The sequence below is a fragment of the Nycticebus coucang genome, chromosome 2 (assembly GCF_027406575.1).
Source record: "Nycticebus coucang isolate mNycCou1 chromosome 2, mNycCou1.pri, whole genome shotgun sequence".
Classification (NCBI taxonomy): domain Eukaryota; kingdom Metazoa; phylum Chordata; class Mammalia; order Primates; family Lorisidae; genus Nycticebus; species Nycticebus coucang.
The window spans coordinates 80,060,425-80,081,020 of NC_069781.1; the positions used below are offsets into that span (position 1 = coordinate 80,060,425).

Consider the following 20,596-nt stretch of genomic DNA (forward strand, 5'->3'; position numbering starts at 1 on the left):
GCACCATGCCCCATCTATAAAAAGAACTAAAAAATATGTATTGAATGAGGGGATGATAAATTGTAAGATGCACTTTCAATTTCTGACTGGGGACAGTAGTCACAACTCTCTGTAGTTTACTGGCAAAATGAGGAATAGTGTAGCTTTGTGGTCAGGTGCTATTTCTTATTCCTGTGAGTATCTGGTACTCAATTAAACCCACAAGTGTCAGCAGGGGAACCACTGTAACAACTCATCTTGGTTGGGCAGGGTGGCTAGATCATGCTGTTGTACACATCAGCACCGGCAACAGATCGAAACTTTCTCTCTCAGGAAAAAAATAAAAGCTCAATTCAATCCCTTACGGCACTTAGCATGAAAGATGGTAGAGAACATGTTTATTCTTTTTTCCCCCATGTTTATCCTTTTGATATCATTCATTTGCCTAGGAGAGGGTTTTCATCCTTTTCAGAGGTCTGCTTGGCAAGATAATGTTGGTCCCATTTCTACTGTCCTGGCAGTGGCTGATTTGATTTTAAGGTTGTGCTTCTGGATAAATTTCTGAGATGGTGACCTCTCTGCCTGCCAGCTCCCTTTTCTAAACTTGTGGCCCCCACTCCCAAGTATTGGATGGAACTGGTCTGCAGTTTGTTAGGAACTGGGCCGCACAGCAGGAGGTGAAAGGCAGTGAAGTCTCATCTGCATTTATAGTGCTCCCCATTGCTCACATCATTGTAGCCTGAGCTCCACCTCCTGTTGGGTCAGCGGTGGCATTAGATTCTCACAGGAGTTGGGACATTACTGTAAATCATGCAGGCGAGGGATCTAGGTTGTGAGAGCCTCATCAGATTCTAACGCCTGATGGTCTGCCAGGCTTGGTGGCTCATGCCTATAATCCTAATACTCTGGGAAGCCAAGGAGGGAGAATTGCTTGAACTCAGGAGTTGGAGACCACCCTGAGCTATAATAAGACCCCATCTCTACTAGAAATAAAAAAAATTAGCGGGCATGATGGTGGGCATCTGTAGTCCCAGCTTCTTGGGAAGGTGGGATAGGAGAATCATGTGAAACCCAGAGTTTGGGGTGCTGTGAGCCATGACGATGCCAGGGTACTCTACACAGGGCAACAGAGTGAGACTCTGTCTCAAAAAAGAAAAAAATAAAGCATGATGGTCTGAGATAGAGCTTAGGTGGTGAGGCTAGTGCTGGGGAGCAGCTGCAAATATAGATTATCATTAGCAAACAGGTTTGACTGTACAGAAACCATTAATAAATCAATTGCTTTCAGACTCATATCAAAATCATCTCCCTACCCTCAGTCTGTGGAAAAATTCTCTTCCATGAAACCAGTCCCTGATGTCAAAAAGGTTGGGGACCACTGAATTAAACTATGTAAAAGAACAAAGTTGGTTTTAGAGCCAACACTGGGATGTAGACGCTTTCACAGCAGGTGAGGGGGATGAAATAAGGATGCTTAGAGTCTATTCCTCGTCAGGCCACAAACGGAGACAGATGGGAATTATCCTAGGCCCCACCACCCCACACCAAGAATACACCACAATCTACCCAGAAATTGATCCACTTGGAAAATCAGGCTCCAAGAGATCATCCAGCAAAATTCATCCTAAATTCTGTCTATTTGACTTCAAAATGTCAACCTCATCCCTTGCTGTCCAGAATGTAGAAAAAATGTGCCTGGCTAGATTTCTGTGAGGTGGTGTGGCTCAGCAAGAAGAAACCTCTTAATTCAGAATACCCTAACAAGAATCTGTCACAAAAACAGAATCCTTCTGCATTAAGACAGTTCTTTTCACTTACCCTTGTAAGCTTGACAACACAACCGCAAGGTCAATGGGATAAGATGCTGCTAACAAGCCTTAATGAATTAGCATGTGCTCTTGACCTTGCTCAATAGTTTCCTAGCAACAGTGGGGAAAAAAACATCCATGTTGGCAGCATGCCGAACTCAGGGAAGGGCAGGGGTGACATCACTTAACTCGAGGCCTCAGATGAAACCAGGGTGCTCTTTCACACTCGTTACATCACCTTTCTCAAAAAATTTTGTTAAAAGGTGGGTACAAAAGTGCTTATGAACAGGGCAGGTGTTCACACCAAGATTCTGACAATACCTCCCTCTCAGCAAGGGAGTAGCTGGTTTCTGACTAAGAAGCATTAGTGCTAAAAAGCTTCCTGCCTCAAAAGACTTTCTGCATTGGTTTTTGGGACCAGGTGCATGATGCCAATAAAGGGTAAATATTATCCAAAAGGGATGGTACATGTTGTCATTATCACTAAGTAGCAGTTTGGTTTGTAAGTCAATCAGATCAGCCTGGAAAACAGGCTGGTGATATATTGCTGTTTAAGCTGGAAGCAAAGAACTCGAGTCACCCATGGGCCTGACCAGATGGGCAGGCCAGGAGGGATTTGAATGCTGGGGACAGGATAGGGGAAACACCAGCCCAGAGAAGGTGGGAAAGGGGGTGCTAACGGCCACCCACTAATTCCCTTTGCCAGTGGCCAAGCCCACGTGTTAACTGGGCCATGACTTCCCAAGGTAACTAATACCAAACTGTGTTTCTAATTTCACATTTTGATTCTAATTTCACATTTCCCTAGGGGACTCAATACATGCAAAACCAATTTTTTTCCTCCTAGTCGCCCTGGGAAATAAATCTGATAATTCATTCTACTGATGAGGAAGTAGAAGCCTCAGAGGAAAGCAGGTGACCAACTCGAGGTAACTGCAGCAGGCTAACAGTAAGGCAAAGAGTTCATGTAACAGATCCTCCCTGAGCAGCCAACATGGGAGACCTGCTCTGGGACAGATACAAACGTAGGATGAGACACTGCCTCTGTCCTTGGTTTAATAGAGGCAGCAGCAGGCTCGCACGGGTGGGAAAAGTGGAAAGTAAGATACTAAAGAATCAGTTTAGGGCAGCAGTTACCAACTGAAATGGGCCTCAGAAATGCCTATCCCAAGACCCAACCTCCAGATTCCAACCAGGAAATCTGGAATCCTGGAATCTTGATGTTCCAAGAGTGACCCCCAACTTTTTTGAACGTCAATGAGATCTGGACAGAGGAGGGAGCCAGTGGTAACAAGTGTGGGATGGAGGCCAGTCTGGATAAGCAGAAGTAGATTGGGCATTTTTCATTTTTTTTTTTTTTTTTGTAGAGACAGAGTCTCACTTTATGTCCCTCGGTAGAGTGCCGTGGCCTCACACAGCTCACAGAAACCTCCAACTCCTGGGCTTAAGTGATTCTCCTGCCTCAGCCTCCCGAGTAGCTGGGACTACAGGCGCCCGTCACAACGCCTGGCTATTTTTTGGTTGCAGTTTGGCTGGGGCCGGGTTTGAACCCGCCACCCTCAGTATATGGGGCCGGCGCCCTACCGACTGAGCCACAGGCGCCGCCCGGCCATTTTTCAGTCAGCATTTTTCATTTTAAAGATGATCACGTTTGTAAAAGAAATCCTATTCCATAACCCCAGGACAAGAAGGGATTCCACATGGAGTTCAGTTATCCAGGATCTACCTGGTCCTCTCCATGGACCTCTTTTCTTCCCCTCAACAGCCCCAGCCTACTTACCATAGAAAATACCGAGAATGCACAGTTGGGGAAGAACACAATTTTTAAAAAGACTTCTGGGCATTTTCTTGATCCCTCACTTATTAACTGAGCATGTCAGACACCCCAACTGTGGCCCTGTATGCTGACATCTAACTAGTAAATGACAACAAAATTCTCTATGGCTAAATTGTCCATTTCCTTCCCTGTTGCTTGACCCATCACTTCTTGGTAGTTTCACCTATCAACTGCCAGGTGAGACAATCCATTAAAAAGTTGAGCAAGATTCCTCTTGGGAGAAGGGCCAGCTCAGGAGAAAAAATTGGAGCCCGGGGGTGGGGTGTTAAAAAAATCAATCTTGCTCTTCACTTTCTTTCATTCTACAGAGCACAAAGTAATTGGAAAACCTGCCTTCTGGTGTGCAGGTTGTTGGACAAGTACTGCTCAGGTGATTGTGATATGGTGAGGGTCTGATGGGAGCTGAGAGACCCCTGCCAGGGTACAGAGCTTGCTCTGGAGCTGAACTGACAGGAGAAACTCTAAGGGCGAGTTAAAAATAATTGGAGAGAATATTTCAAATTCAGGAGGAGAGAGCAAAAGCAAACATTCTCCTATCTCCTTTCATTTTTTTCATGATTGAAGTGAATCTTTTATTCTTGAAATGGGATTTCAAGGTCAAGCCTTCCCATTTAAAAGATGTAACAGGGTCCTCATAGTTCATAGAAAAATATCTCATTTTGTTGCTGTTGTTATTTACAACTAAGTTCTAAAACTTAGAACATTACTCCCAATGGGCAGGGATCTGATACTTTACTGGACTCCTACGCAGAATAAACGCACACTGATAAAAAGAAAGTTCTTGGAAACATTTCATTTTTTATTTATTTATTTATTTATTTTTTTTTTTTATTGTTGGGGATTCATTGAGGGTACAATAAGCCAGGTTACACTGATTGCAATTGTTAGGTAAAGTCCCTCTTACAATCATGTCTTGCCCCCATAAAGTGTGACACACACCAAGGCCCCGCCCACCTCCCTCCTTCCCTCTTTCTGTTTCCCCCCCCATAACCATAATTGTCATTAATTGTCCTCATATCAAAATTGAGTACATAGGATTCATGCTTCTCCATTCTTGTGATGCTTTACTAAGAATAATATCTTCCACGTCCATCCAGGTTAATACGAAGGATGTAAAGTCTCCATTTTTTTTAATGGCTGAATAGTATTCCATGGTATACATATACCACAGCTTGTTAATCCATTCCTGGGTTGGTGGGCATTTAGGCTGTTTCCACATTTTGGCGACTGTAAATTGAGCTGCAATAAACAGTCTAGTACAAGTGTCCTTATCATAAAAGGATTTCTTTCCTTCTGGGTAGATGCCCAGTAATGGGATTGCAGGATCAAATGGGAGGTCTAGCTTGAGTGCTTTGAGGATTCTCCATACTTCCTTCCAGAAAGGTTGTACTAGTTTGCAGTCCCACCAGCAGTGTAAAAGTGTTCCCTTCTCTCCACATCCACGCCAGCATCTGCAGTTTTGAGATTTTGTGATGTGGGCCATTCTCACTGGGGTTAGATGATATCTAGGGGTTGTTTTGATTTGCATTTCTCTAATATATAGAGATGATGAACATTTTTTCATGTGTTTGTTAGCCATTCGTCTGTCGTCTTTAGAGAAAGTTCTATTCATGTCTCTTGCCCATTGATATAAGGGATTGTTGGCTTTTTTCATGTGGATTAATTTGAGTTCTCTATAGATCCTAGTTATCAAGCTTTTGTCTGATTGAAAATATGCAAATATCCTTTCCCATGGAAACATTTCATTTTTTAAAAACGGACCACAGTTGGGCACGGAGGCTCACACCTATAATCCCAGCACTTTGGGAGGTGGAGGCAGGAGTTCAAGTCCAGCTTGACCTGTCTCTGCAAAAGTTAAAAAAAAATTATCTGGGCTTTGTGGTGTAGGCCTATTGTCTCAGCTACTTGGGAGAGTGAGGTGGGAGGATCACTTGAGCTTAGGAGTTCAAGCTGCAGTGAGCTATGACTGTGCCACTGCGCTCCAGCCTGGGTGATAGAGTGAGACTGTCTTTTTAAAAAAGCCATTAATCTGCTTAAATACACAGACCTGAGGAGAAATGAGTGCATGCACGCTTCCCCCAGTAAGCATCACTTCCACTGCAGTTAGTATCTTGCTGCTAGCCTTCCCACATGTGTTCCATGGTTTCTGAACTTTCCAAACTAAGCACATTATCAGGCCCACAGCTCCTGAATGCTTCAGGTTTTTCATTGTCAAGGTGTAAATCCACTTACCAATTAGTGTTCTTCACTGTGAGTAGTACAGCCCCAACCATGACCTACTTTTTCTTTCTTTAATGTGTGTCATGTAAGCCAAATGGAAGTCTGCATGCTTAATACAAACGCTGCCTGAAATTAAAACGAAGTGCACTTATCTCCCCATATAACATGGTTAATAAAGCCGTCATTTCTCATAAATTGTGCCCATAACGCACAAGAGTGTTTGCCCCTTCTCTAATTTTCTAAAAAACAGTACCAATGAGACGATCCCTTTGAGCACTGTGTGATCTCTGAAGGATGATTCGAACTCTTTCATGTTTTTAATTTAGCGGAAAGAAATACATGAATATAGTTTTAAAAGTCAAACAATTCTATAAAGCTTATGGTAAAAACTGAAGTCTTTTCCCCTCTCCTTCCACACTCATGGTCCCACCCCCAATTCTTCTAGCATTTTCTTCTTCTGGTATTTACTTTTATATTCATAAACAGCATGACTACACCGCCTTGCCTTGATTTGCCGATTCAGGCATGATTTCTTGACTTCTACTATAAAGAGTTCCCTCTCTTATACTACACGTACCCTCGTTCTCTCAAAATTGTAATTTTTGGTTAACATTCAGTGTTTGCGTTGGAGACTACAGATGTGCTCTTCACTGGTTAGACACACAAATATTATTATGGCATTTCTCGCCTATGTAACAATTGTTTTTACCGAGGTAAATAACGGAATTGTTTTTCCAATTTGCTTAGTCTTCTCTGTACTGAACGATAAGCTGTGCCAGACTCTCCTAACACCATCTAGAACCCCTGTCAGTAGAAGCATATCAGGAAACCTCCTAACCAGAGCCCTCCAAGCTCCAGTCCTTAAGGGATTGGTGTCTACCTTGGCGTATACATGTGCCACCCTGGGATCTCCTTCCCATCATCTGGAGATTTCCTTTACTGCCTTCCTGTGTTGGATCTGCCTTTCCTGATCTCACATCTTTGTTCTTGGCTTGTGCTTCTATTTGGGGAGAGCAGTCCTCTAGTAGTTTCCTGAGCAAGGATGCATGGGAGATCTATTTTCTGCATGTCTGAAAACCTCTTTAATCCACCTTCACGGTGACCTGGAAATTAGCCTGGGTTAGGTAAGTCCCCTGGCTTCCAGTGTTGCTTGTAAGAAGTCCAACACCACTGTGATTCCTGATCACCTGTAACCTGTTTTCACCTCTCTGAAAGCCCTAGAATCTTCTCTTTCTCCCTTGTGTTCTGATGTTTCCATGGGTCTTTTTTTATTTCATTGTTCTAGACAGGAGCCCAGTAGAATCTTTCAATCTGGACATTTGCAGGGCCCTGGCTCTAGGACAGCCTTTCACAATTGCCCTCCATTTTCGCTATGTTCCTACTGCTTTCCTTTTTTTTTTTTTTTTTTTTTTGCCATAACTGTTCTATTGCCTGAAGATTTCAACTCTGTGTTCTGACCTTTCTGCTGAAGTTTTTTCTTTTTTTTTTCCTTTTTCAATTTCTGCTGCCATGTTTAGTTTAACAGTTCCTTTGTTTAGAATGTTCTTTTTGCAAATAGCTGGCATCCTATTCTAATTTAATGAAGGGCTCCCTTACCTTCTCTTACTTTTTGAGGATGTTGGTTACAAGTGGTTTACAGTTTCCTGCTTTGAGCATTGCCTCTATTTCTCTAAGTGTCTTTCCGCATTTGCTTTATGTCTTTCTCAGGTATTCTTCAAATGTCTGGTGGTCCTTGGCTGTTCATTCTTACTAAAGTGTGGGTCCCCAAAAAGCTTACTGCAAGATCTTGACTAACAGGAGCCTTTATTTTGGGGTGATCAGGTGTTGTGCTGGGAAAACACCCGAACATCACTATCTGTAGATATTTTCACTTGTGTCTGTCCTCAGAGAGGAGTACTCTAATCTGCTGGGGCCTGGGGGTCCTGGGAGGGTTGGGGTCTAAGCCTGACAACTAGGAAGTCTAAGTCGTCTTGGGATCTCACTACATGGTAGGCCCTAAGTGCCCCAAGGCATCTTGTTCTCATTTCAAACTGCAGCTAGAGCCCGGATTTCTCCACTTCTCTGGTTCACCCTTTCATCACAGAAGCCTCCCATCTTCTTCTGGGAGGAGGAGTCACCTGCCTGCATTGGCTGGATTAGACGTCGGGAAATCTAATGTCTCCTGTGATAGCTCCTCAAACGATCCTCTTATTTCTTCAGCCACCCCCTCATTTTCCTGTTGTCTAAGGTATCTGGTATCTCAAATTCCTGAGCCTTTTTTGGAGGGTGGCCTGCAGCCCAAATCCTCACAAACACTTGGCAGAAGAGAGAAACGAGAAACCTGATTAATGTATTAGTCAGGACTGACTAGGGAGGCTATGCGGTAACAAACCACCCTGAAATCCCTGTGGCCTGAAACAGTGACGGTTGATTCCTCTCTCCCAGCACATAACCCACAAAAGCCAGCAGGGGGGGGCCCTTGCTCATGGTGCTAACAGAGGCGCCTCCACCTTGTGATGGAAAAAAACATCTTTTTCCAATGGCATCAGCCTTGCTCACCGCAACATCAAACTCCTGGGTTCAAGCAATCCTTCTGCCTCGGTCTCCGGAGTCAGCGATGCTGCCAACTTAATGTGAAGAGTTTGTTTCCATGGGAGAACAAAGTGTGGTCTTACCTGCTCCCACCTGGAAGCAACACAGTTCAGGGCTCACATTTCACTGGCCAAGCCTAAATTCTCAGGGATGTGGGAGTGCAATCCTTCCTGTGCTTGAAGAAAGAGGAGAACTGGAAATACTGGGAGCACTAATATCCCTACCACAGCCAGTCACCTCTTTGGTGTTCCAAAATTTTGTTGTTCTCCTCTGCTGCTATTTCCTCTCTTAGTCTTTACGGTTTATATTAATTTACTGTCAATTTACTATCGTTCTAGGAAGAAGGATTAATGCCACTTCAAGCTGCACAACATACTGCCACTCCAAGTAGCCCAGGCCCTCCAATTGCCACTTGCTAGCATCAGTCTGAGTCTACTGTGATTTTGATTTTGCTCTCTACTCAGGATGAGTCTGTTGCCTGAAGAGAGATCTGTAGGTTGTGGCTTTTCAGAACTGGTCAGTCATTATCAATACACTTCAAGGAGGAGATTGGGAGATAGCTATCACACCCATACCCGGGAACAGTGAAAATCCTTACTAGAAGGCAGAGATGTAAGTATTTTTTCAAATTTTTAGTAATTTTTAGAAATGAATTATTTTCTCTCAGTGCTGAGCACCTAATAGGTGTTTAGAAAGTTCTTTTTCTAATTCTTTTTTTTTTAAATTTCAGATTAATATCAGGGTACAGATGATTAAATCAGGTAGAGTCCCAAGTTGTAGTTGTGCCATGTGCCCCTCCATTGTGCCTGTTAGGTAAGAGCACACCAGTCCCTGCTCCCTCCTTCTCCCTGCACCTGGGTTTGTTTTTCTCTTGCGTCCGTCCGTGTGTATTTGGTCGTCTGTGTCATATTAGTACTGAGTACGCTGCATTCCTGCCTTTCCATTCTTGAGATGCTTTACTCAGCAGAATGTTCTCCAACTCCATGTGTCTGCTACCTTCTTGTGGATGAACAATCCTATTTTCTCATTCTGTGCAACTTACCAGCAAACAAATGCCTGTTTGCTCCAAGTATAAAGTGCTGAAGTTTTGGGTGAATTAAAAGTAGTGTCAAAGCAGATTTAGCTATTAGCAATTATCTCTGACAAGTGGTAATACAGATGTCTTTTATTACCTTCCATTTGCTTCACTGTAGTTTCTGATCTTGCCATTTTGAGAATGTACTGCTTTTATAATAAGAATTCCAGAGCCACTTCTGCAGGTCTGCTGACAATAATCACAGTGGGACAAATCCTTCTGTTAAAACTGTATTTATGCCAATAAAAGATTTAGTTAAGTCTCAAATCCACAGCCTTTACACGGGGAAATTGCCCAGATAATACATTTTTCTTTAAAGTCAGTTGTTCTCAACCTTTCATGTGCTTAAGAAGCTCAGAGAGAATTTATAAAACAAAATGAAAAGATCACTGGGACCCATATCAGGTATTTTGGCTTGGAAAGGAAGGGAAGTAACTTGCATTTTTAATAACTACCTCCCAGACAGACTTCAGACCACACTGCTTTTAATAGTGCCTGTCCCTTTTCTGTAACAGCGTACACGGAGTGTTCAGTAAATATATTTTGGTGCTGAGGTGGAAAATCAACAGAACATATATATACTCTTCCCATCCTATGATACCATCAAAGCAAACAGACAGCAAATGAAGGCCTTTCCTATAAATATGGCATGACAGATGAAATACAACCCACAAATTCAAATAGCTTAAAAATGACTGATGGAATATTTTAAAGCACAGGTTTTTGGTTTTGCTTTGTATTAACTATTCATAACACAGTAAACCCTACTTGCCAATTTCTTAGCATCAAGCTCAATTTCTGACAATGTGGGTTCCTAAAGCATCCTTCAGTGTTCTATAATCATTCCTACCTTTTGAATGAAATATGCGAAAGGTTAAGTTGTTAACCTTAATGAATAAAAGGCAGCTCCTGGTCCTATCACGGCTGTGCCAAGGGCTCCTTAGGAGGCTGCAGGGGCAAGGTGGTTAAGCAGGTTATTTCAAGGAGTCAGTGCACCTGAGAAAGCCGAAGGGTGGTGGGTGGGGGGCAGCATCTGGACCAATTGCTCCTGCAGCTTTTTCTCTGATGGCTTTCCAAGTTTCTAAAAGGATGTAGAAGCTGGCCTCTTGCCAGCTCCCTACTTTTGAAAACCTGCTCCATTTCCACCTCATTTGCAAAATGCTTGCTGCAATCCCTCGTAGCTAGAGGAACTTGGAGACAGCTGGAGGGCAAGGAGAATTCTATATGGGAGCACACCTGTTTTTCACTGAATCGGAAGCCTAGAAAACAGAGGAGAGCTACTGGGCAAGTCTGCACTAACAAACCCAATGCTGCCCCCTTGCTGGGGAGGATGCAGTTCCATTGCCTGCCGTTTCCAACCTTTCCTTAAAGCTGCCAGCAGTTTCATCAGCTGACAGCAAATGTTGGTTGGCTATTACTAAAAGAGGAGGTGAATGCTACCTCTCTGACCTGCATAGCCCTTTATGTATAAGGGAGATGAACAAATTGATTACAATACCAGTTTCTGACTCCAAAAGATATGTATACTGAGAAACAGCCTGGTACAATCATACAATGCAGAATTAAATGAAATTGAACTTAACCTCTTGACCCTTCTCTTTCTCCAAGATCTATTTTTAAATGAAACTGCTTAAGAAATTATCCAAGCGAATGGCAAAGTGGAATTGGAGCAGAAAGACTCTTGACAGCAAGGCAGCAGGAGCAAAGGTTAATCTTCTTGATTTATTTTGAATAGATTGTGACACCCAAGCTTGCTAGGTTATCAAATTTCTTACATTTCAAAGATGGGAAAACAGAACGTCAACAGTGGCATCTATAGTTTTGTGTTGCTCTTCACAATGAAACACAATTTGGTTTGAAACTGAAAACATGCTTTTTGTGAAGTGGGAAGAATGCCCAGATATGACCAGAAGTGAAAATTAAGCACCTATGAAATCCACAAGGAGGCATGGTGTGGGTGAAAAACACTGCAGAAACCCTTGGTAGGAACGGGCTCAGAAGGATTTCATTTTCCCCAAAGAGAAATCCCAACCACCTTTGCCAAATCTCTAAGAGACTGCTTTACGTCAGTGGTGTTCAAATTGTGGTCCCAGGACCTACAGCATTACCTGGGAACTCTTACCTGACTCCTGCAAACCTGAAAAACAGGGAAGGTTAAGAAATCTCCTCACCTTTCTGTGTTCCGGGAAATGGCTTAAGACAAAGAACCCCCCTCCTCTGTATGAATTAGATAAGACTCAAATATGCCTTGTTTACCTATGACAAAGCCAAACACAGACCCTCCAAATTCCCATTCCTTGCTTCATAAGTGATTAGCTGAACTGCCAGTTAACCAAACTCTAGTTAAGCTTCTCTCCTTCTTGAGGTGCCGAACTCTGGCCAGCAAACAACCACCCGGTCTCCAGTTAAAGCATTCTCTGCCCCACAATGAGTTCAATTCACATGTTTTTTAATCCCAATTTCTCCTATGGTGGTTTTTCTAGCCTTGCCTACTCCTTCCTATAAAAGAAAACCACTTTTTGCCTAAGTCTAAAGGCACTTTCAGATCTTATGGTCTCCAGGGCAATAGTCCTCCTCCCCATAATGAACAGTACCTTTCTCCACTTTGCAATACATCCTTTCCAATAAAGTCTTTCCCTACTCAGTCAGACTTGATTCTTATTTAACATTAGAAATACCAATTCTCAGCAGGGTGCAGTGGCTTACGCCTATAATCCTAGCACTCTGGGAGGCTGAGGCAGGCAGATACCTTGAGCTCAGGAGTTTAAGACTAGCCTGAGCAAGAGCCAGACCCATCTCTAAAATACAGAAAAAATTGGCAGGGTGTTGTCTTGGGCACCAGTGGCTGAGGTAGAGGGATTGCTTGAGCCCAGAGCTTGAGGTTGCTGTGAACTAAGCACAGTTCTCTAGCCTGGTGTAACACAGTGGGACTGTCTCAAAAAAAACAAAAAACCCCCCCAACAAAACAAAAAAGAAATACCAATTCTTCGGCTTTGTTGTATACCTTAAGAATCAGAAACAGAGGGGTGGGAGATGGTATGCCTCCAGATCCAGTGTGGGAACCACTTCTTTACAACCTCCCACTAAGGGTCTGATGAGTGCATTCAACAACTCCCTCTGGGCTCGGCGCCTGTAGCTCAGTGGGTAGGGCGCCAGCCTCATACACCAGGGCTGGCGGATTTGAACCAGCCCGGGCCAGCTAAACAACAAAGACAACTATAACAAAAAAATAGCCAGGCGTTGTAATGGGCGCCTGTAGTCCCAGCTATTTGGGAGGCTGAGGTGAGAGAATCGCTTAAGCACAGAGTTTGAAGTTGCTGTGAGTTGTGACGCCACAGCACTCTACTGAGGGCGACACAGTGAGACTCTGTCTCAAAAACAACCCCTCCCCCCGCCCCGAGCAAAACCCACTAACTCCCTCTTGCTCTCTTGCTGGTGTTTCACTCACGGCTTCTGAAGCTTATGGTGGAAAGGTTCTTAGTGTCCCATAGACCATTTTACCCCATAAAGCCATTTCCCAATGCCACACAAGGCCACAGCGCACCATCTCCCCTCCTGGCTGTGCGCGGAGCTCAGCAAGCCTGAACTTGCACAGACTTACATCTCCGTCCATTGGCCTCTGGTCATCATAGTCCCTGGTGGGGCTGATGTCCTGCCGCATGACCCAGATAGGTTCTTTGGGCTCGTCCGGGGTGTAAGGCGAACGGATGGTCCTGGTTTTCACCTCCTCGATGGCCTCCTTGATGTCCTTGATAGCCAGCGAGATGGCATCCCTCTTCTCCTTGCTGTACCGCTGCCCCACCTCGCCGCCGCCCACAGGGCCCACCACCGGCCGTTGTCCTGCGGGAGCCTGCAGCCCGGGGCTGTCGGGGCGGCCTCCGCCCGGGGTAGGGGCGCGCTCCAGGTCCTGCTCGGCCTCGGGCATGTCCTCGGCTGCCTTGTCCAGGCTCTGCGAGCTCATGCTCTGCTTGACCTCGGCCACGATCTGGTCGATGTCCTCCTCCTGCTCGTAGCTGTCCATGCGCGGGTAGGGCGCGAACTCTGCCTCCTTCTCGGGGCTGTCGGACTCGCCATCGGAGCGCTCGTCGTAGTGATGCAGCCGCGCGCCCAGGGCCTCCTGGCGGTACGCGGCGGCCTCGTCGCGCTCCTGTTCGTAGAGCCGCAGGCCATCGCGCGCGTCCAGCTCGGGCGCGTCCCCGATCTCCTCGTACACGTGCTCTTGGAGGCCGCCGTAGTCGGCGTAGGGCTCCGCGTAGGGCTCGTCCTCGCCGCGGTGGAAGAGCCGGTGCGTGTAGACGTAGCCCGAGTAGGCCGCGTTCATGGCCTCCTCGTGCTCCAGCGAGTGGAAGTGCAGGTGGTTGGGCAGCGCGCGGCGGTGCGCGGCCTCGGCGTGCTCGGCCTCCGCCTGCTCCGTGTACTCCTCGGCCTCGGGCCGGTACTGCACGGCGTAGGCGCTCTCGTCCTCCGGGTCCTGGGCGCGCTCCGCATCGTAGCCATCGCGGGCCGCCGCGATCACGTCGCCCTCTGCTGTGTCCGTGTGGTTGTGGAAGCCGCTCTCCGTGCTGGCTGAGCGCGCCAGGCACTCCCCGCGCTCCTCCTCCTCCTGCCGGAGCTGGGCGCGGAGGTCCTCGACGGGGCGCCCGCGCTGGTGGCGGCCGGCATAGTGCGGCTGCTGCTGCGGCGGCTGCTGCTCCTCCTCCACCCCTGGGTGCTCCAGGTCGGCCTCCACCGACTCGTTCACCTCCCCACCTGCCGCCTCGTCGGTCACCTCCACCTCTGTGGCCCCCTCCAAGTGGTTCATGGTGGGCGTCGGGGACTGCTCGGAAAGAGGCTGGGCCCGGCTCACTGCGCTCTCATTTTGCTCCACGGGGCTGGGAAGACAAGAAGCAGAGAGGCTATTACGTGGTTCATACTGTAGGAGAGTTCCAAGATAGTCTTAAGAACAGCTACTGTTGATCCCCTTTTGAATCTGGGTAATTAAAAAAATGACTGCAAATTTAAACTCAATCTGACAGCACGTACATAGCTTATTTTCTTCGTAGCATGCACCATAATTTGTAATTACACGTTTAATTGCTTATTGGCTTTCTCCTTTCCCCCGCCTCAGACTGAGAGCCGCCTGGGCCGTGTGTTCTCCACCGTGCCTACTGCCCAGGTTCCAGTTCTGACTCAGGCCTGTGAATAGAGTAACTACTACATTGAATGGGCCAATTGGCACATGTGCCATCTGCTAACAGATAAATCTCTCCATATTAAACTGGAATCCTAGATCCTTTGGAAGCAACTCTTTAAATAAATTTCAAGGGAAAATAATCTGCAAGTGGCTACAAGTATGCAGCCCTTCTGAGCGAGGCTGACACCTGTCTGTGGGTGTCTGCCCTGGCTCTGGCGTTACTGCCTCTGTTACACTGGGAAACTGGCTTAATTTTCTGAACCTTTAGGATGCGACTGGACTCATCCTATATGCAGGATGTTAACAGTTATGACATAGGGTAAAAGAGACTCTTGTGGCCAAATAAGTTTGGAAAATGCTGGGTTACAACTGACTTTTCATTGTCAATAGTCAAGGGAAGAAGATGAGGCATGCAAGGTTTCTCTGATTGACCAGGAAACTTTTTTTCCTAGAAGCCAGTGTACTGACAAATACAGCTAGTTTCTAATACAGTCAGGTCCACACGGTGGGTTCCACATCCAGGGATTCAACCAACCATGGATGAAAGTATTTGGGAAAAAAATCACAATAAAAAATAACACAAAAATAAAGGTATTCACAGGTATTCACATAGTATTTATATTAGATATTCTAAATAATTTAGAGATTAAACTATATGGATACATAGATTATATGCAAACATGATGCCATATTATATAAAGCTGGGGTCCCCAACCTCTAGGCTGGGGACCAGTATGAGTCTATAGCCTGTTAGGAACCCAGACACACAGAATAATGACCTGAGCCACACCTCCTGTCCCCTCCCCTCACCCCCTGGGGCAAAAACTGCCTTCCACAAAACTAGTCCCCGGTGCCAAACAGGTTCCAGGCTGTGGCCTTTTAGGAACTGGGCCTTACAGCCCGAGTCACGCAGCAGGTGAGCCAGTGAAGCTTCCTCTGTATTTACTACTGCTCCCCATTGCTGGCATCACTGCCTGAGCTCTGCCTCCTGTCAGATTCTGGTCCCTTCCCCTCCACTTCCATGGAAAAGCTGTCTTCCATAAAACCAGTCCCTGGGGCCAAAAAGGCTGGGGCCTGCTGATGTCAGGGCCTTATGCATTCACAGATATTGGTATCTTCTGGGGTCCTAGAACCAATCCCCTACAGATACCAAGGGAGGACTGTACTCATTTCTCCCCTATACCCTGGACCTAAACTTCTATGATTTTAGGAATTACCAGAATAGCCAGAACTGGATAACATGGCTGATTTTTAAAAAGATAAGTAGGTCTCTTTATCTGTTTCCAGAGTACGTGTACCTATAAAGATAGATTTGGTTTCAAGCTCTCTCAATTTTTCTTATCACAAGACAGCTTAATAGCACAATCTGTGCCAAGTGTATAGAAATAGATACACAGAATGTAAAGAACACCAAGAACAGGCAGGAATCGTATCACTTTAAGGTACCTGTGGTAAATGGGCTCAACAAAATGTGTCAGCTTTTCTCTTCAGGAGAACCCCTCTTACGAATGGACAGAATAGACGGGAAGTGAATTTTTGTATTGTATTCTACAAGGTCTTGGTCTGTTGTCCAGACCAGAGTGCATTATTATAGCTCACTGCAACCTCAAACTCCTTGGCTCCAGTGACCCTCTGTGTTAGCCTCCCACATAGCTGGGACTACAGCATGTTTCACCAGGCCCGGCTAATTTTTCTATTTTTGGTAGAGACGAGGTCTCATCCTTGCTTAGGTTGGGGAAGAGAACTCTTAAACGTAATAGCAGACATCTCCAGGAGGACCAGGGACATCTGCTTGACTCTCTGGGACTGGCATGTATTATATTCTACTCGACTCCACACCAGAACCACAGCAATTTCCTTCCTGCATTTCTGATAGCCCCATAGTGACAGAGGCCATTATGCAGCTGCCAAGTCTACCTTCAAGCAGAAGTATCATGTTTCCTCCATTCCTTGGTGGATCCATCCTTGACTGATGCTAAGTAGATGAAAACAATTATGGTTTACCAGAGATGAACAATCCTTAGTGCTTTTTCGCTTGACACCAGTCCAGCTTCAAACAAATTAGACCCACCCTCTTTTGAAAAACTGTGTGGTCCTCTCGTTAACTCTTAAAAACAATGACTATGGCCTCAGGAGGAGAAAGTCTTATAAAACTAAGAGTCTCCCTTGGGACTGTGATGGATGGTTAATGCTCTAAACAGAAGAGGCAGGTGTTAGAGCTGAGGACCTGCCGGTTAAGTGGCCTCCAATATATTATGCGAAATACAAAAGAAATATTCAGTTCAACATAAGACATGGACAAGAACACTGTAACCAAGTAACAGATAAAAATTTCAATAAAGGTACATTGGTTCCTTAATGTACAAGCCCTATTCTAGTCTGACGGGTCTCTGTTATATGTAGTCAGTGTTAGAAATACAAAAACCAAAACCATACAAAGCCCCTAAATGGCCCACAATTCATGATAACCATTTGTGAAACTGACCAAAGTACTGTCTTCAGTGAAAATGGCTTTCTTTTTTAGCTTGAGGAACATCTATTGACAAGTATATTAAAAAGAAATGTTAGCTTATTCTTGGTTAAAATCATATATATCCAGAGAATGGCACCCTCACCTAAATCACTTATTGATTTGAAGGAAATAGCATTTCCATGTATGTCTGCACAGTACATCATGGTAAAGAAAGCTCTTAGAGAGGGGGGAATAGTGTTAAAATAATGAAGTTTTGGTACAGTAGAGCTTTCTGTTCACTAGGTACATTCTCCGACCCTTAAGGGAGTATTTATGCATATAATGTATTTCACTCACCATCGTGGTTTCCAGCATATGGTTTGGGTTGTGTTATTGCAACTTGTTAATGAATCGCAGACATTGATTCTCAGGGTTTCCCTAGGACAAAGGGTACTAGCGACTTTTAAGGGATGAGCTAAAGTTGATGGTCAGGTCCCCCACTAGCACATGAAAGGACTGTTCTTCATACCCTGGCAACTTTGGGAGTAGTACTTAAAAAAAAAAAAAAAAAATGGCGGCTTTTTTTTTTTTTTTTTTTTTGTAGAGACAGTCTCACTTTATTGTCCTGGGTAGAGTACCGTGGCGTCATAACTCACAGCAACCTCCAACTCCTGGGCTTAGGCGATTCTCTTGCCTCAGCCTTCTGAGTAACTGGGATTATAGGCGCCCACCACAACACCTGGCTATTTTTTCTTTTTTGTTGCAGTTTGGCTGGGGCCCTGTTTGAACCTGCCACCCTTGGTATATGGGGCCGGTGCCCTACTCACTGAGCCACAGGCATCTCCTGGAGGCTTCTTTTTTAAAATGTCAGGTTATTGTGAAAATATATATTGGTTCAGCCTTTTTGAAAAGCAATTTGGCAAGATGAATTAAAGTCTTCAAAAGGTTACCTACCTTTTGCTCCAGTAATTCTTAGAGAAGATTAAAAAGAAAAACTCAGATGTGGACAGAGATGTTTCTCACAGTATCTGCTTCAAAGGGAAAAATTATAAACACTAAATATTAAGCCCTAATATTTTTTAAGTACTTATAAATATTAAATTAAGTACTTAAACATGCTAAGCATGTTGGCATCATATTGTGATCCAGAAAGATGTGGTGTGTTTTCTTGCAGGACAGCAGTTCCCACACACTCCAACTCAGCCGTCCAGAGTTGATGAAATCATACCTCCTCCTCCCTCCCTCCCCTTGGCTCCCAACCTGGCCTCTGCCTGGACTTCTGCACTAGCAAATCTCTTCCTCATCTCCTTCCCCAATCTGATGTCTGAGCCCCTTGTCTCAGTAACTCTTGGATCATCCTCACCACCACTGCCCTGTCGTGGTCTATCTTGCCTACACAGTTGTTTCCCTGACTCTGACTTCAGTCCCCTCCCCATAGCCAGCCTGACGATCTTTCTAAAGTACAAATTTAAATCCCAACACTTACGCCTCCGGAGCTTCAGTGGTTCCCCTCTAGTGCACAGCACCAGTGCTTAGTTAACGGTACCAGCCACTAGTTGGGATTTTCCACATGACTCATTCAATCCTCACACTAGCCAATGAAGAGAAGACTGTCATTAAAGGAGCTACAGGGAGATTAGGTGATTTCCCCAGGCTGGGCATCTGGTGAGAAGGAGAGCACTATCTTTTTTTTTTTTTTTTTTAAGAGTCTTGCTGTGTCACCCTGGTTAGAGTACAGTAGCAGCATCTTAGCTCACTGCAACTTCAAACTCCTGGGCTCAGGCAATCTTCCTGCCTCAGCTTCCCAAATAGCTGGGACTACAGACATGTGCCACGATGCTCGGCTAATTTTTTCTATTTTTCATAGAGATGTGGTCTCATTCTTCCTTAAGCTGGTCTCAAACTCCTGAGTTCAAGCGATCCTCCCACCTTGGCCTCCCAGAGTGCTACGATTAAAGGCATGAGCCACAGGCCTGGTCTGGCACTGGCCTTTGATCCCTGCTCTGTCTCTAAGGTTTGGACTCTTGAATCCTATTTTTTTTTTTCCAGTTTCAAAGAAATTTAATATATTTACATGTTATATTAAGGAACAGGTGATACATTATCATTTGTTAGAAACTGATCTTTCTGTATTAAAATAGATTTTAAAATTCAGTGTATGTCATTATTACCACTAAGGAAATCTTAGCCCTTTCTGCCTAAAAACAATATATTTAAATTATTGTTGTGTAGTCACTGCTTTCTATTAATTCCTCAAATCATTTAGATGGTTCTATTTTCCACTTAGTAATCTATAGGACTTTGAAGTTCCTATATCCTAAATGAAAGAAATTAAAAACATTTTTTGTTCTGTCCCTAGTTCTGGTTGTGACAATTAGGAAGACTAACTACAAATTTAAATCACTTAGAATATATACAATAAAGATTTCCCAATCTATGCTTACAGCTGTAACCTGAGTTATAGGCTTAATGACTCCAAATAAATAATTCTTCTAAGTACTTTTTAAGCCTTACTATCTAAACAACAAAATAATTTCCCTAAATAAATAAGAGGAAGGCTACTCTGTACCTTGGTTGCTCTGTGGTAACATTATTAAAGACCTGGCAAATCATTCTTATTTTAAAGCTGTTAACTATGTCAAGCATTTATTAAGCTTTAGTATACAGAGAACTCTAGTCCCAAGAGCTGTGTTCTATACTCTTCAAAAATATCTCTTGGGAGGTAACACAAAATTTAAGTCCTCACAATAGTGATTTTATTAAATTAGTTGCTTTATAAAACACTGCAGATGTCATAATTGTTAACATAAGATTTACCAAACCATGGTTAATTGGTGCAGTTTGCTGAGCATGTTTTATAAAGGAAAAGAAATGCCAAAACCCTGTTAACGTTGTTCCACTGCAGCCTAGAAGAAAGGAGATTTGTTTCTCTCCCCCTTCTGAAGCACTCCATCAATAGAAATAGTCTGATAAATAAAAACCAGTCTAAGCACTCAAGAGATTCCACAACTTGTAATGCAATAATGGAGAGGTTTGCCTTCTTCAGCTTCAAAGTTGGAGGGGTTTGGTCATTTAATTTTTATCAGACTAGTGCTTTTCAGCTGCAGTATATTCATTCTTCTTCAGAATATGTTTTTAATATCCTCACGCTCAATTTTAAGACAAAGCAATTTTTTTTTTTTTGTGATTTTTGGCCAGGGCTGGGTTTGAACCCGCCACCTCCGGCATATGGGACTGGCGCCCTACTCCTTGAGCCACAGGCGCGGCCCAGACAAAGCAATTTTAATGCTAGGTGCACACCACATGCCCTTGCTGCAAACTGCTTTTCTTGACAAGTTATGAAGTAGTTCAAGGAGGTATGGTTAAGGCTGTATTACTGAATGGTGCTGGTAAATACTACACAATTTTTTATCATATCACAAACTTTTCTTTCCAATTTAGTGACTGCTGCTATGGAATCAGATAGCAACAACGACAACAT

General features: G+C 44.4%; 1 protein-coding gene across 3 annotated transcripts in view; it reads right to left on the reverse strand.

The window, feature by feature from the left end:
• The window catches only part of APBA1 (amyloid beta precursor protein binding family A member 1), a 248,861-nt gene that overhangs the window by 55,653 nt on the left and 172,612 nt on the right, over positions 1-20,596 (reverse strand). For all 3 annotated transcript variants that reach the window (XM_053574724.1, XM_053574718.1, XM_053574713.1), the window contains exon 2: positions 13,092-14,361. In XM_053574724.1, coding sequence (XP_053430699.1) covers positions 13,092-14,291 — 1,200 coding nt within the window. In that variant the 5' untranslated portion in view covers positions 14,292-14,361. The remainder of the gene's footprint in view (positions 1-13,091; positions 14,362-20,596) is intronic.